The sequence below is a fragment of the Poromitra crassiceps genome, assembly GCF_964638095.1.
Source record: "Poromitra crassiceps genome assembly, chromosome: 1".
Lineage (NCBI taxonomy): Eukaryota > Metazoa > Chordata > Actinopteri > Beryciformes > Melamphaidae > Poromitra > Poromitra crassiceps.
Window position 1 is genome coordinate 19,242,431 of NC_139623.1, and position 17,931 is coordinate 19,260,361.

General features: G+C 42.5%; 1 protein-coding gene across 1 annotated transcript in view; it reads left to right on the plus strand.

Annotated features, from left to right (window-relative positions):
• wwc1 (WW and C2 domain containing 1) overlaps nt 1-17,931 on the plus strand; it is a 307,962-nt gene that overhangs the window by 203,225 nt on the left and 86,806 nt on the right. The window contains exon 12 of the mRNA XM_083636240.1: nt 15,683-15,800. Coding sequence (XP_083492366.1) covers nt 15,683-15,800 — 118 coding nt within the window. The remainder of the gene's footprint in view (nt 1-15,682; nt 15,801-17,931) is intronic.

The window sequence follows — 17,931 nt, forward strand, 5'->3', positions numbered from 1 at the left end:
GAACTCCCTGGGGAGAATAGTGAAGGTGGCTTCGAAAATAGCCGGAACCCAGTTCAGAAGCCTGGACCAGATCTGTAATAACCAGGTGCTGAAAAAAGCTGTGTCCATCCGATCAGATGATGCCCACCCTCTGAGGTTCGAATATGAGCTGCTTCCTTCCGGGCTCCGCCTTCGTGCCCCCATAGTTAAAAAGAACAGATACAGAAATTCCTTTGTGCCTGTCTCTATCAGAGCGTTGAACGCTGCTGGGGTACAAATGTAATGTCCCCTCATCTGCCGTTGCTGTTATTTTGTTATTTATTTATTTTATCCTTTTATTCTTTTATTCTTTTATCTTTATTTATTCTTAGGGGTACAGTACAGTATATCTGTATTATATACTTTGTCTGCCCTTTGGTCTGGACCGAGGTTTTTTTCTTTTGTGCTTTAATACAATGATACATTGTAGCTCTTTCTTGTGATATAAATGTGCTGCTGTGAGCGAACTGCACTTTGCTACTATGCACTTTATATCTCTACTGTGCACTTTAGATCGTTGCTACTGTTGTCATTTGCACTTTAACTATTGTGTTGCACTTTAAACTGCTGCTCTAGACTGTTTTTACAATGTTTTTTTTGTCTTATTTGTTTTTACGTATGTACTTTGTACTACGCTTTTTGCAATCCAATTTGCCCTTTTGGGACACTTAATAAATCTTGAATCTTGAATCTTGAATCTTGAATACTTTAGCCAAATCGCCGCCGAAAAGAAATATCTCAGACCAAAGTCAACCTTGCCGGTCTGGCTTTCACTAGATGGAGAGCCCTACGAGCAGCTCTATCTGGCCTGCAAAGTGACTCGGAGCTGGCGTGTTCTCTACTTACACATGGTAAGTAACGTTATAGCTTTTGCATGTCCCATTTCAGTAACAGTACATTTCGCATGATAGCGAAATGTACAAGTTGTTATCGATATTGTGAATTTGTTCTGGGAATGTTGTAATCACTTGGCTAACTGTTGCTTTTCACGGCTATTCAAATGACTTTACACTGCTAGTGTGGCCTGTTGCAGGATTTGATTAGCTTGTCGTTCGTGTATAACTTATACACAGACATTCTGGTGACAAGTTGACATGCATGACATAACGTTACTTCCCATTACAAATTTCGCATGCATTTTCTGTTATAATTACGTCCCGTTGCTGTCACTATGACCAGAGGTGTAGTGCTATCTAGAGAAGTGGGGGAACGCACCTATATGGGGAGCACCTGCACCCCCCCCCCCCCCCCCCCGCCGCACACACGCTAACGTTCACGCAGCCTATTCATTAATTAATCGTTCGGGGCGGGCAATCGCTTATATCAACGAATTAAACGAGCAAACTCACGGATTCCTCAAGTGCTGCAAACCACTGTCACTGACACACGACTAACTTGTGTCCTCTATAAACACTGCAGAAGCACAAACAGCTAAACAATCTCTCAACCAGCTATCACACAAGTTGCACAAGGCAACTGGCATCTGGCGATGCAAATTGCAATGGGGTGATTAACGCTAACTTTTGATTCAACCCCGTTGAAAAGAAACACGCTTTTAACATTGTTTCTTCATGCTTGTAAACCTACCTTTTTAGCAGCTGGTCCGAAAAATGAAAGGATGTTTGGCTGCCTTTTTCATCTTTACTTGTTATAGTGAGGTACTGGTGGAAAAAAATATATTTTGATGCTGAAAAAGCCAGTATGTTTCAGTATAGCTTTTATTAAACTGAGGTTTCCCCCGCGCTGTAGCTAGTTAAGGTGGAATGTTTCCTTTTCCTTCAAGCCACGAGTTGATGCTGTGTGAATAATTCAGCCCACCTTAAATATAGGACGAACGACAACGTTGTCAAGTTTCACTCGTTTTATTGGCTCGACATGCACACACACTGACACACACAAAACACCCCTTGGAGAAGTATGGGAACGCCGTTCCCACGCGTTACATTGGGACTACACCACTGACTATGTGTAAACACTTCGAAACGCCATGGAGAAAAGCTAGCTTCGCTAATGTTAGCAGTTTGTTTTTCTATTGTTTCACTAAGCAACGTTACATTAGAAAATAGCTGTAACACCGTCCAAACAAATCAAGGTTTGGTAAGGTTTGGTAAAAGTATCTAATTCATGACAATGTGGAGGAACCCTGCCTTGATATCTAGCAGCTACAAAATAGATAATTCAAATGAATACTAAACACATTTCCATTTGTCTGATTTTCAAGGTGCCAGTCATCCAGAAGAGCTGACGATAGTCAAGATAGAGGTTTGCTTTTATAGCAAACCTGTATAATACATGTTCCATCATCTTTGATGTTTTGATGTTTGCTGTCTGCAATCTTCTGTACACCAATAAAGTTGATATGACTTCATCCATGTCTCTTGGCCACTATTCTCCATTGTAACATTAGATTTGCCTAAAGCTGAGTGTGTCTAGCTACAGTAGCCTACCAGTATTTGTGTTTCTGTGTATATATAGCCTACTTTATATAATAGACAGTGTATGTGATGTTTCTCAGTACATTGATTTCACAACTTCGTTTATCAGAAAAAATACTTTATTTGCAAAACTAAAATATGGGCTACACCAGAATGACGTGACCAGTTCCATCAGCTATGCGGTTCTTCAGGATGTCGACAAGATCTGCTATCGTCCTACAGCCGACCTTCCTCTCTGCGACCCTGCCTCCTCTTTGTCCCACTGGTGCTAGCCTGGGCTTCAGGCATACAGCTTGGTTTGCCTGCCTATAAACAACAGCAGTGATTCAAGCGTTTGAAATGAGTTTGAACAACTCTAACAATGAGAAAATACTAGCGTTGCACTATGAATACATTTTGGCCATGTCTTGGTATTAGCAGACGAACAAAAACACAGGCTAAGCTACTCACTGTTGACAGACAGCTGTGGTTAGCTAGCGATGTCCCCAACATTGAATTGAAATCATCCTAATTTAGCTATGTCAAACTAGTTTTAGACAACGTTTTGCTAACCGTACTTAGCAATAGGGCAGGCTATGCAAAAGGTTAGGTTACAATGTAACCTAACCTTTTCAAAATCCATGTAACCGTTACATGGATTTTGATCGGTTAGCAGATGATACAAATAACAGTCTTACCAAGCGGACTATTGTCAATATCCTAAAGGTTTATGACTATCATGTGAAATTTGTCATTACTCAAGCCAAATACATAGCCGAGATGCATTCGTGCTTGTTTTATGTACTTACGTCTGCAGTAGGTAGGCTATGCACAAAATTAGAGCCCGACCGATATGGGATTTTTGATACCGATACCAATTTTAGGGAATAAAAAATTTCCGATAACCGATATATCGGCCGATATTCTTTACATATGCGTAATATATACATAAACACACTTTTTTTGCAGTACTAATCACTAAAAATATGGTTGGCAAACATGTGGCAAAGATATGTATTGGAATCAGGATAATGTAGTTTAAAATTAAACTTTATTCTCCAACAATAAGAATATAAACATCTTTAGGCAGGTTTATGGTGGAAAACACATATTTTCCACATTGTAACATCTTTTAAACAATATAAAACTCCACTACAACACTGCCAATCCAACAGCGGCAGGTTTATGCCGGAAGCACAGCTTTTCTATGTTGTAACCATCTTTAAGAAATAAATAATAACACTAATAAATAAAATAATAAAATAAATGTGTTAACTACGAATGTGGAAATGTGTTATGTGGGGCAAGCCTATAAACAATTGGATGAGCATAAAATGAAAACACTTTCTTTTGAACAAGCCCTTCCCAGTCCTACTGTCCTCCTAATAATTCCAATCCACCAGTGGTAGGTTGTAATGCAGGAAGCACAGCTTTTCTGCATTTTCTCCTTTGAGGGAACTCCGTTTGTCATCATAAATGTTGCCGATCGTGCTGAACACTCTCTCACTTGGCACAGAGGAGGGTGGGCAGCAGAGGTATCTCCTGGCCTGGACTGATAGGCCCTGGAAGCGGCTACTGTTCTTCTTCCACCACTCAAGTGGGTTTCCTTTTTTTCTGTCTATGACATGTTCCCTCAAGTATCTCTCAATCTCTTCAAGGATCCCCTCGGGTGCCTGACTCCCTTCATGGTTGAGCATGGTTTCATACAGAGTGTCTAGAAGACTGTGGGCGCCCTGGTCCTCCACTCTCTGCCTTTTGGGATCTTCCTCGTCATCACTGATGGTTTCTGCTGCTGTTGTGTCAGGTGGAGTATTCTCTGCCTCCTCCCTCAGCCAGGCTTTGGCTTGGGCTAGTGTCTCTTGTGACAAGGACCACCTGTTTTTGCTCCTGCACCTTGGAGAACCTCTTCTGCAGGGCCTCCAGCATAGTCTTTCTCAGTGTCTGAATTCCTCTACTGGTGGGTCCCTGTGACTGCAGCAGACCCCTCAGCACTGCTACACAGGGTATAATGCAGGAGGCAGAGGAGTCTGATTTGCTCATTTCTTTCGTTATCTCTTCCAGTGGTGTCAGGGTCTCCACCAGGTTGGCTGCTACATCCCACTCTTCCGCAGTTGGACATGTAAAATGCCCATGATCAGTTGAATAGGCTGTGATTGCTCTCTTTTGTTCCAGCATCCTCTGACGCATGTGTAGTGTGGAGTTCCACCTGGTTGGCACAGCCTGGATTATGGAATGTGTAGGGACACCAACCTCCTTCTGTATGACCGAGAGCCGTTGCTGTGCAAGAACTGAGTGATTAAAGTGTGTGGCTATTTTTTTTAGTCTGGCCAGTAGATCCCCCACCACCCTCTGGGAGTTGAGGCCTTCATTGATGACCAGTTGAAGTGTATGAGCACTGCAGCTCAGGTCAGGCAGCTCTGCAAGCTTCATTCCTCTTATCATGTTTGCACCGCTGTCCCTTAGCACCAGGAGGACAAAGGGTATCTGGGCTCTACCTTGGCCATTACTAAGCCAGAACCCTCCACAACTGCATAAGGCAGGGTATCAGTGGCGATCATTTCCATGATCAACTTGTCAATTTGCTTTGATCTGGGATCATTTGGGGTCCACTTCGTGGCCTTATCAAACACTTGTTGGAGTGTGGGCTGTGATGGAGCTCTGTCTGCTTTAGGCTGTTGTGCTTTTTCATGTGCCTCATCAAAGGCTTCCTTATGTTTCCCTTTAAGATGTGCCCACAAGTTGGATGTGTTTTTCTGTCTGACGCTGCTTGATCCCTGACTGACAGAGCACTGACAGATCTTACAGGTGACTGTTCCAGATTGGTCCTTGGTGAAGTGTTCCCACACCATGCTTTTTCCACCGTCAGCCATCTGTAAAAAAAAAAAAAAAAAAAAACATAAATAAAAATGGTCATTTTCTAACTGAATTATATATTATATTTGAGCTGGAACCAAACTAGTTTCCAGTGCATGTGTTCTGTTCTATTCTGTACTATTCAAAATAGCTTAATCTTCATTATTTAATTTTCCTATTTATATTTAGGGCCTGTATTTCAATGGATTGGTCAAAAAAATAAAAAATAAAAGTTGTTTTCTTCATTTTTTCTTGTTAATTTCAAAACATATCATCTTCAGCAATATTTGGCTGTTAATGTTTGTGTGTAAGGTTTACTTTATGGTCACAACTCGGTTGCTGCCCCCGAGTTGTGACATTTTGATAACCGCATCAGCCGTGTTATTTGCTATACAGATTCAGGGTGCAGGGCGACGGTAGAAAACTTTGTAAATGCAATGACTGAAATTGTTCGGTTTGAGGGCGTACTGAACAAAACAGTTTCATATGAATGAAAACATGCTCAAAACAAACGGAGCGCTACTCACACGTATCTAATTTACTACTGTATAACGTTAACAGTCACAACTCATGAGACCGATTCAGGACAGTCTGCAGCGTCTGCCATGTTATTCGCTATACAGATTCAGGGGCGACGGTGGTAAACTAAATAAATACGACTGGAATTATTTGCTTTGAGGACGTACTGAACAAAACAGTTTCATGTGAATACATGCTCAAAACAAACACAACTCACACATCGATAATCTTATTTATTGTGGACAAAAAAACTAACGTGTTTTTGACAAGAAGCCATCAGCGTGTGAAAACATGTACACATCCACTGACAAGGCATTTAACGTTAAGTAGCTATGAATTACGCTCGATTTCATGGAGAGTAAATAATGGGGACGTTATATCTAACGCTACTTTCCTGCAATGCACGGTACGGTAAGGTAGCGTGAAATTAGCCTGGGTAAACCCATCCCCCACGTGACCTGCTCTCAGACCTGTTCTCAGTCACTAGCTTGAGGTGTGTGTGAAAGACATAGGTAAGCTGTGACACTTATTGTGAATAATTCTGCCTGAATAGACCTTACCTACGGATGTGCAAAGCGAAAGTTAAAAAACAAAATCCAGGCGGAGAAATGCCGTTTTCAACGTCTTACAGTAGCAGCTGCTCATCAACCTTCCTTGGGTATGTTCATAAATTAATTCTGAAATGGTCAGAGAGCGTTTCTCAATGTTAAGGCTCCTTCCTCTGCAGGATGGGTCCTTCCATGGTTTTTCCTAGCCAGCGAGGAAGGCTCTTTTTTTTTATATATATATTTTATTTTCAGTTTCTCAGAACAACATATGAACAAGACAAATAGGCTCAGACACAGAACGGAAAAAACAAAAACAAACACAACAAAAAATAACAATAAATACACATTTTCAACATCCAGTGCTACCAGTCGTGTAAGGTGCTTATATTTTTACGAGAGGTACATTATTGTGCTCATCAGTCTCCCGCAACCTCAACAAGGTAGGCTAGCAGCGACTGTACTTTCTGAGGCGCCTTAAGAAATTTGGCTTGAGCACCAAAGGCCTTGTGAATTTCTATCGTTGCACCATAGAAAGTGTTCTGACAGGGTGTATCACAGTGTGGTACGGCAACCTGACCGCCCAGGACTGCAGACTGCTGCAGAGGACTGTGAAGACAGCAGCTAAAATCATCGGCACAGAACTACCAAACCTCCATAACATCTTCACCACTCGCTGTAAAATGAAAGCCAAAAACATTATCAAAGACACCAGCCACCCCGCTCATACCCTGTTCTCACTCCTCCCTTCCAAAAAACGCTACCGGAGCATCAAATCACACACCACCCGTCTCAGTAACAGCTTTTTCCCTCAGGCAGTCAGGCTGCTGAACAGTTGACTCACACACACTGCAACGCACTGTCACTTTGTTGTTCACCATTACTGTACTGTATTGTATTGTGGTTTGTGTTATGTCTACACGTACTGTGTACAGACATGTCTGTATCACGTGTAGCCTACATAGTTATATAGGTCTACACCCTTTTTCTGTCGGTCTTTGTGACCATGTCCTTGTGTATGTAAGGCTGAGGGTGCTCAAAGCATAAAGAATTTCATTGTATTATACATTGTATTATACATATGACAATAAACTACTTGAACTTGAACTTGAACTTGAAAAGAAGGCGAAGTAGAAGACTTCCATTCTTTCAAGATTAGTTTTTTGGCAACAATTGTCCCTTGCGTCAGAGATTGCTGCACAGTTGTGGGGAAGTCCAGAGAAAGTTCCGAGCAGCTGAAGATGGCAAGTTCTGCTTCGGGCTGAAGGGTTATTTTATAAGCCTTCGAGTACCAGTCAAATATCTTAGCCCAGAATCCGGACAGTGAAGCGCAGAACCAAAAAGCATGTGACAATGTGCCCTCCGACCCCTGACACCTATCACATAGCGGTGAGACAGAGGGATATATCTTATGTACCCTATGCTTGGAGTAATGGAGACGGTGAGTGACTTTAAACTGGATCAGCTGATGTCTGCTATTAACTGAGCAGAGTTGTACAACCGACAGGCTCCTTTCCCATATAATGTCAGATAATTCAGTACCAAGTTCTTCCTGCCATGCCTCTCTGATCCTCTCAGTAGAGGCCATGGTACAATCATCAAATAGACACACAAATCTAGAGATGAGGTGCCTGGAGTGAGGAGGGCTCAGTAAAACATGAAAAAGAGTATGTTCATTTGGGAGCGCTTCAAAGACCTGAATGTTGGATCGAACATAGTTTCTGATTTGTAGGAATCTGAGCCAGTCCGTGCCGGGCAACTCAAACTTCCTTTTCAGTAAATCAAAGGATGCAAAATGATCATCTATATATAGGTATTTGATGGAAGGCAGACCCCTCTCACTCCAGGCATGGTAGTTTATATCTGACCAAGGAGGCAAAAAGAGTGATTCAAACAAATTGGAGTGTCGATCGAAACATCTGGTAGACTCAAAACTTTCCTAACTTGGTTTAGAATTCTGAGGGAGTTTCTCACAACAAAACCCAAATCCTTAAGAGTCCCCAGCCTCTCTAGCTTAGAAAATAAGATGGCTGGCAGAGAAGAGTTGACAATAGAGCTGGCCTCCATTTTCAGCCACAGGGGGGCCCCGAGAGCTAAATTGTCAGGGGTCCCTTGCCGCCAAAACATTAGAGCTCTAACATTGGCAGCCCAGTATTAGTGCCTAAACACTGGTAAGGCCAACCCGCCTTCAGACTTGGGTTTCTGCAAGTGAATTTTCGAAATTCTATGATTTTTATAATTCTAGATATAGGACAGAATTATTGAGTCCAGTTCTTTGAAAAATGCTGATGTAAGGAAGATGGGGAGGTTTTGACACAGATAAAGGAACCTGGGAAGTGAAACCATCTTAACTGAGTTTATATGGCCAATCATAGACAAGGGCAAGATTTTCCAGTTTTCTATACATTGTTTAAGTCTTAAAACAAAATCACCAAAATTCAACTTAAATATGAATTTAGGATCTCTGGGTATGGTCAGGCCAAGATAGGTGAGGCGGTCCTTTGCCAATTTAAATGGGAGACTTTCCAAGAAACTGGGAGTGAAGAGATCAGAGAGAGGCATAAATTCACTCTTTGTCCAGTTAATTGTGTACCCGGACAGCTTACCGTAGGAGGTGATTAGCTCTAGGAGAGGGGGGATTGATTTCTCCGAGTCATTTAGGTATAATATTACATCGTCAGCATACAAACTAATGCGCGTCTCGATACCTCCGACCTTCAGACCTGCAATACCTGGGTGAGCACGTATTTTTAAAGCGAGGGGCTCGAGCACGACGGTGAAGAGGGCCGGTGAGAGCGGGCAACCCGTAACGGAAACCTGCTTGACTTATCACCATTGGTTATAACTGAACAGTGTTGGGAAGTAACGAGTTACTAGTTACTCGTTACTGTAATAATATTACTTTTTCCAAGTAACGAGTAGTGTAACGAATTACTATAGAATGTAAGTAATAATATTACCGTTACTTCAACATAAAACAACTTGTTACATCTTTTGTTGAGTCTATTCTGTGATGCCGCCGCACTGCAAAACGACACGCAGTCGGCATTCACTGTCACAAGCAGCATGGCTTTTAACGCTCCCAAAACAAGGTGACGTCACCGCAGAGCACATTCAGAGCACCCTCTCTGCCCTGCTGAGCCAAGGAGGAAAATCCGTGGCTGGATATATTCCCATGACTTTGTTTTTGTCGGGAAGAAAGGTGACACAAACATCAAAGTCAAATGTAAACGGTGTCCAGGACAGGTAGCCTACTAACACTCTTTCCACTGTGAAAAACGCGAGCTCAAACGTTAACGTTACGAGACGAGAGGACAGCACAACAGAAACCGGAAAACTGTTAAAATACAGAGATAACGTAAAAACTCACAAGCTGGTGGACATCAAACATTGCTGTTATTATTGTCAGGTTAATGTTAATGTTGCAGAGCTAACGTTATTTGTGACACAAACTTGTTAAGCAAAGATGTAGCCTATACGTATTGAGTTTGCATTGGCAGTGCATACTGCATTCTATAAAACAGAAGCTGTTTAAAAGATTGCATCTTGTCAGTCATCACTTTGAGCCAGGTGTGCTCTTCATCAAGCATCTCTGTAGGAAGCTGTGCTCTGGCAAAGCCATTAGTTTAAATGGAACGGCACATAATAGACCTAGTTCACACATTCGCACCGCAAAGTCTGCATTTTGATGAGAAAAACGCCATGGGCCTATTTCACAACGGCCATTTGTGTCTAGAAGACAGAGTATACACAGGTGCAACCAACTAACTAATTAGGGCTCCAGCACTGGAACACCTAAATGGACTGGAAGTTGGAAGCCCTAATTAACATCTTGGTGCACCTGTGTTACCTCCTGCATTTTAGACACAAAATCGCTGCAGTGAAAAAGGCCTATTGCCATTTGTGTGGAATGTAACGGAAAAGTAATATAACGAGTATGTAACGAATTACTTATGGCATGGAGTAATAAGTAAAGTAATAATATTACTTTTGAAAATAGTAACGAGTAATATGTAATATATAACTTTTTTAGTAATCAGTGCCCAACACTGTAACTGAACATGACGGACTAGGATATATGAGCTTTACCCAGGATATGAATGAATCACCAAATCCGAATCTGTGTAGTGACTCAAACATATAAGGCCACTCAAGCTGATCGAACGCCTTCTGCGCGTCGAGTGACAAAATTGCCGCACCACTGGTCTTACTGTGGTCTGCATACATGGTCTTGAGAAGTCGCCTGACATTAAAAAAAGAGAACCTGTTCGGGATGAACCCTCTCTGGTCGGGGTGAATAATGGATGACAAATGCTTATTCAAACGGGTAGCCAGAGTTTTAGTGATTACCTTTCTGTCAAAATTCTGGAGCGCTATGGGTCTATAGCTGGCCGGGTCTACTTCCTCCTTCCCCTTTTTTAAAATGAGGGAGATGTTAGCTTCATACAATGTTTGAGGCAAGATTTTAGCGAGGAAGACTCTTGCCTGCCCTCTGTAGGAAGACCCATCCTGCGATCCCGTCATTCTGGATTTCTGTCGTTAAGAAATCCAGTTTGAGTTGGTGGATATGTTTGACATCTGCTAGACTAGCGTTTATAATCCTGATCGCTTTCACTCGTGATTTCCCTCTGACTGCTGATTCATATAATAAGGCAAACTTTCATTGACAAAACACCCGGATGATTTTTATTGTGAAGAACTTACAGATAAAGCTGTGCCTGTGACTATTGAGACTCTCAATGAGGACTCTCAAAGAGGAGCTTAACAGCTGATGGAATGAAAGATCTCCTGAACCGCTCTGTGGAGCATCTTGGCATTAAAAAACAGCCACTAAACCTACTCCTCAGGCTGTCAAAGATGTCATACAGAGGATGACCGTTATTATCAAGAATGGACATGACAACAGTGTACCTTGAATTTGACAAATAAAGACGGGTGGTGCTCACGCAGATCTAAGCCCTGGCCATCTGTGTTTTTACGTTAGCCGAAATATTCCCATACAGCCGACGTCATCTTTTTATATGGGGAGGAAAGTTTAGGGGGGTCCTTGGCTCCTTGCTTTCTCCTGCTTCAGCCATTATCACACACACACGGTTGTTTTGTAAACACAGTTAGTGACAGCTCCTCACTACTGTGCTCTAGTCTAGGTATGCATGCAGCCATGCCAGGGGGAGGGGACGCGTATGCTGCACTCTGCAACAGCGACCTGGGAACTTTGTTTTGGGGAAACAGCTGATACCGTGGGGAAGGTATGACGGCAAATCTTAGTGGTTTTGATACCATTACTTTTCCATACTTATCACCATTGGTTATAACTGAACATGTTGGACTAGCATATATGAGCTTTACCCAGGATATGAATGAATCACCAAATCCAAATCTGTGCAGTGACTCGAATATAAGGCCACTCAACCTGATCGAACATCTTCTTGAGGTTTGTTTATTAATTGGTGGAAAAGGACCACTGGAACAAACGCAGCAAACATGATCCAGCTACTTTTTCAATCTGACTGGCTACTCAAAGGTTTGGGGAACTCCCTGTGTGTGTGTGTGTGTGTGTGTGTGTGTGTGTGTGTGTGTGTGTGTGTGTGTGTGTGTGTGTGTGTGTGTGTGTGTGTGTGTGTGTGTGTAACTAAGTGACAACTGACATTTAATTGTCTTAATCCTGAAGCGAGACAGAGGGAGTGAGAGGGAATGTGAAATGGAGAGGGAGAGCAGATATGAGGAGTTGGCAGAGAGGCTGGTGATGTAACAGCTCTCTCTCTCGCTCTCTCTCTGTTACACTAGACGACATGCAAACACATTACGACTATTGGAAAGTAGGGTCAGGAATCCTCCTCGCTCTGTGTGTGTGTGTGTGTCCTGAGGAATTTTATATTGCGCCTGAAACCTGATTGCTGGTGGGAGCAGTGAGAGAGGAGAGGGGGCTGAGAGTTGGGTTACAGCTGTCGTGTTGTTTGAACCCGAGTGTCATGATGTTATGCTAGGCTGCTTTATTTGTTTTGTAGCAATGTGACGACGTATTTCGAAATTCAACATATCGCAATACAAAGATGACAATTCTGGAAAACTGTCAAAGAGGACCCAAATAAATTACTACTACTACAATACGGATCGTGGGGCAGAAAAATGTATGGCGCTATTAGCTCAATTTTATTCTGTTGTATGAATAATCACAAATGAGACACTTGAGCATCACAATTTCAAAAGCTCTCCATCCAAATTATATTGTTTACACTTTGGAAGACATTTTTTAAATGGTTTACATTCGTAAACCAATGCCATTGCTAGAAAGGTTTGTGGCTCAGAAATAAACAACAATAAATTCTGCAGTCAGACTTTGTTGCCATTGAACTTTAATTAATTACATCGTATTGTCGTGGTTTTATCCAATTGTGAACCTCATATGTATATCTATCATATAATAATAATAATAATTATTATTATTATTATTATTATTATTATTATTATTATTAATTATTTGTGTCGCGGAATGAGCTAAGGATATCGTCATGTATGGTCAACATCCCTGTTGCTTTGTTATTTTCTCCTAAATGTCCTGTAAATTAGCTTGGCCTTAATCGCCGTTTTAAATGAAGGTTTCAAACTGAATCTAATGGAGGTGAGTTGAAATAAATGGGGTGAATTGTATTGAAGTGAATTGAGCCCACTCACTCCAACGTGGAACCTGACTCCAGTTCTATTGTGGACGGGGGTGAAAGGTTGACATGGTGTTTAGTTTCTCCAACACTCCTGCTCACTCTCTATCTCTCCTTCCAGGGCTCAACGCTATAGCCCAATCCCATGTCTTTTTTTTACCCCTGCCCCTCGTTTCTGAGTGCCCCTCACTTTGCCCCTTGCCCTTCAAAACAGAGCTACAAGAGGTAGGGGTTGAAATCACGAAGACCAGAGAGGTCTTTTAAAGTCTTAGCTGATTGGATTGCACAGAGTTGATTTCAGTGCTGTTGACAAAAAACTGCTATTGTAAGTTGCTTTGGATAGAAGTGTCTGCTAAATGACGTAATGTAATGTAATGTCACACACAGACAGACAGACACTTCGCATTCTTATGTTAGGATTATCAGTATAATCTCGTACAGTATATCCAAGATCATTTTGGCCAAAATAATCTTACTACAAAATTTCATATCAGCACAGGCCTAGTGATGAGGCAGTAAGGATTGTACTTCTTGCACAGTACGCACATTTTGTCAACAGTAGAGAAATCAGCTATGCAACACAGTCTATGACAGCTAAGACTTTCTGAAGGAATACGAGGGATCAGCGTGACATCACGACACTGCAAAACACCCGGAATCCGGAGCAAACGTTAATATCTCAAAAACTATATGGCTTATATTTTGACATTCTGAGTGAGAGCAGAAGTAGCTCAAGAGTTTGATGTATAACCCATTGATACCTGATGCAGCATTTGCGTGTATATCCCTTTAACACCGAAAAAGACGGGCGTTTATAATGTATGCATGTCGTGTTAAAGTTGTGTGAGTGAACTGTCGCAGTGTCTATAATGTAATAGCACAGCCCGGGCTAGAGTGAGCACTCAAGGCTGGCTCCGTAGCCACCACCCAGTGACGCCGTTTGTTTACCAAAATGCTCATCGGCTGATCCCTCATATAGAGTAGCACTTGTAGAAAGTATTTTGAGAAGGAATAAGTAACATTATTATTATTTTGTTATTTTGGTGTGAGTTAGCAGAATTGTGTTCGGCCACAGCCATGCCATTTTATGTGTGATCGGGCTGAATCTTTCAGCAAGTGTAAAGAGCACCCTAACGGAGACGGATTTTTTAATGAGGTAAATTATGGCAGATTAATTGCCTAATGATTACCCTAGTTACCAATTAGGGTATTAATTGTCACTCGAGCAATGATGACATCATCTGGTGACATCACTGATGACATCACTCACTAGTCGTGTTTCCATTACCCTCAGAAATGTGCAAAATCTAAATATCGCAATAGAAATTGGGTAATGGAAACACGTAAATTTAGAAAAACCTCCCAAATATCACAAAAAGTTTTTGCGCTCTCATGAGGTGGTTTTTCAGACGTGTCGATATAACAGTTTATCGCAAAAGTGTAATGGAAACACATTTTCCGCATTTGCACGTCATGTGACCCATCTTCTCCTTTGGAAAAGGAGCGGAAAATGAATGAGAAAGGGTTCGATAAGCCGTGGCAAAACCTCCGCAGCAAGTGGAAAACTTTTATTTGAAGCAACGCTACCTAGCAGAAAGATGAGTGTTGTGCAAAAGCGGAGCCGGGGAAAATAGATAATGTGGCAGAAATCGGTCCATGGTGACAGGCTGCCTGTGTGCGCGCATTAAGCACAGCGGCGAGATGAGGGGATGAAAAGCACACACCGGTACGGTGCTGCTGACTGAAGTGAATACAGTGACTGTGAGTAATAGCCTACATTACACAGGTTTCAGGTGCAATGTTATAATTATAATACACAATATTCTGATTATTGCAACAAATGACTCTTTTCCCCCCTCAATCTCTAAATCGGACCAGTTGTATTAGGCTACCTTTTTTCCTCTGTCTGTCGCGCTCACTGCATTCACCGCAGCCAGCAACATGTTAACATTCATTTTCTTTTGAATTGATAATCAGGCTCATTTATATGCGTTGTAACTTCATGTTGTGATTTGCATTGACCATTGGTTGGATTTGAGCATGCAGGGGATGGGAAATGGGGCAGATCCCCGTGCGTAATCACTGTGGCAGCTACTGGTAACGGGGAATTGCGTTCAGGTGTGTGCGCCGTCACTCAAATTCAACTTCAATGGAAACGCCTACAAGTCGCAATTGTACATTGTCGAAGTTGTAGAAATATCGCAATTATTTTGCGAAAAACTGTAATGGAAACACAGCTACTGATGACATCATCATTGAGTGCTCGATTGACATCACTGGTGACATCACATCAATCTATATGAGTGATATCAGGTGATACCTGGTCACGAACCGGAGCTCTTGAGGGGGGATGGGAGAGGGTGAGAGGAGGATCAGGTTTTATAGAATGTAGGGAAACAGTGGATGGATACATCCAGGAGGAGCCAGTAATGCAACAAAGGATGCCAACTGCCATAAAACACCACAGAAGAAGAATTTGTCCTGGAAGCTTTGGAGACCACTGTCAGACCAGGGGGTGTCTAACCTCCACGGGTGCACTAGTTATTAATAAGATGACAGAACCGTTATTGTTTTTTACCGCCTTATTTCCAACTGCTCAACAATGTAGAACAATACTTTAAATTGTATCTATTTCTTACATATTTTCCCCTCCAACTCTTCTTCTTGTCTTCAGACTCGGCCCCCCAACTGCGAGGATCGGCGGCGGGGCCGAAGAAGATGGGCGTGACCTCGGCGGTGTCCGACGAATCGGTGGCCGGCGACAGCGGAGTGTACGAGCCGTCCGAGCGCAGGTAGGAAGGCTTTCTCCTACATTGTTTTTTGTGTGTGAATGGGAGGAGTCTCATTCCAGGTTTGTTTCACTCCTGGTCCGATACTGCATTAAACTCATGTGGGAATAGCTATTGGAATGATGTGAAGATGGAAAGCAATGACTTGGAAATGTGGAAATGTTCACAAGTTTGAACTCACTTGAAGCTGTCAAATGCCATGATTGAAGTTTAGTTGATTGTGATGAGCATTTCAAAATTAAAGGTCCCAATTCGTGCAGCTGTAACCTCTTAAAAACGTGTGTCTCTGGTCCATAAAACATGATTCTGGATTAATCTGTCGAAAATATAGCAAACCCGTTTGTTGTGACGGAGTTATCACTCCCTCTTCTGGTCGCTTTCCAAGAATGGCCTGTTTCTATAATATATTCAGAACTAACAGTTCCCATTGGCCGCTGAGGGAGAGCCCGCCCCAGGCTCCCAGCGGCCAATCAGATTAGCGTCTGTGGACCAGCACGCTAGGTTGCGAGTTATCGTTAACTAAACGGTACTACGCTAAAGAGGACATCTCAAAATGCCTAGACTTACCGAATGCACCTCTGCAGTTGCTGGATCACGTACAGTTGGCGTCGCTCCAGCTAGAAGTGTTAATTTTGTGGCTATAGACTAAATGGTGCAGGTAGCTTGTGTGAGAGAGACCCGCGCAGTATGCAGAAGGAAGCTAGTGACGTCCCGATTCCCCCAGATTCCCCTCTGGGCAAACGAAGCGTTTGGGGGTGTGGCTTGGAGGAGACTGCAGAGGGACGCTGGATAGGGACAAATCCAACTGTGGCAGTTCTGAGCGTGTGACCACTCATTACAGGGAGGGCTGACAGCAGTATATATGCATTTACAAGTAAAAACAGCTTTTGCACGGAATGGGACCTTTAATATACATACTTAGTGAGGGATAGGTTTCACTCAAACATTGCAATGTCAACCAGAAAAGACAAATCCAGAACATAGTTGTGTCCTCCCATGTCATCTCACGAGTTGGGAACAGAAAGTCACTTATTTGAAATGGAAATATGTCTCCCTACACTTGACTGCAGATGTTTGATGTTGTTGAGTCCGAATAGACTACTTGCACAACTCCACTACTTCCTGAAATGAGTAGGGCATCTTGGTTTCCTGTCCTACACTATTGGATGAACTGATTAATGTCAGGTGTGCCTGATCACTGTTGTTGTGACTGCAGCAGTCAGGCACACCTGACATTAATCAGTTCATCCAATAGTGTAGGACAGGAAACCAAGGCCGTTTGTCAATAAGCGTTCTTGTGTGTTCTTGCGTTCTTGTGTCCCTGTGAAACGTCATCAGTCGCAGCCCAAGTACTGTTCCAATACAAAGTTCACATTTCGCCAAGAACGCTTAAAATTCCCGGATGTGTTCTTGACATGCCCACTTTACCGAGGATGCTCTGGGTGGTGACTTGTGTCAACTTGGCAAGGCACATATCCCAGCATTCATTTCGGCATAAGTGGAGGCAGAACGCAGCAGAGAAGACGCCATAAGCTCCGGCAAGTCTTTTACAATTTAAAGTTTTATTTCATCACTAAATTAATTTCTGATGACCTTTGATGCATACAAGCAGGGTAGTAGGTTTCAATAAGTGCCACTTTACGAACGTTTATGGCGAAAAATGGCAAAAAGTTCCAGAGCACAATTGGCTGCATCTACATCAGCTGAGCTTTTTATTTCTGTAGTACTGCAGGCGGCTTCTGAGCTGGTATTGCGCAATACCCTCAATACAAGAACGCATCGTCTCAAACTGCCAACAGCGTCATGTGTGCTTGTGACCTCGCAAGTTCATTCTTCCAAGAACGACTAGCAAGAACGTTCTCCCCAAGAACACAAGAACAAGAATGCATTCTTGGTATTGAGAAACGGCCCAAGATACCCTACTCATTTCAGGAAGTAGTGGAGTTGTGCAAGTAGTCTATTCACTAAGCCGGAGATATCAGGGTCCATTGCCAAAACCAGAGTTTCCAGGTAGTATCTACCACCTGAAAGCTGAGATGAACAGTGGTGTGTATGGTTTCAATTAGGAAACTCCAATCTACTGCCTTAACTATATGACATAACATTAGGGAAATATCAATATTCGGGTTGGTCT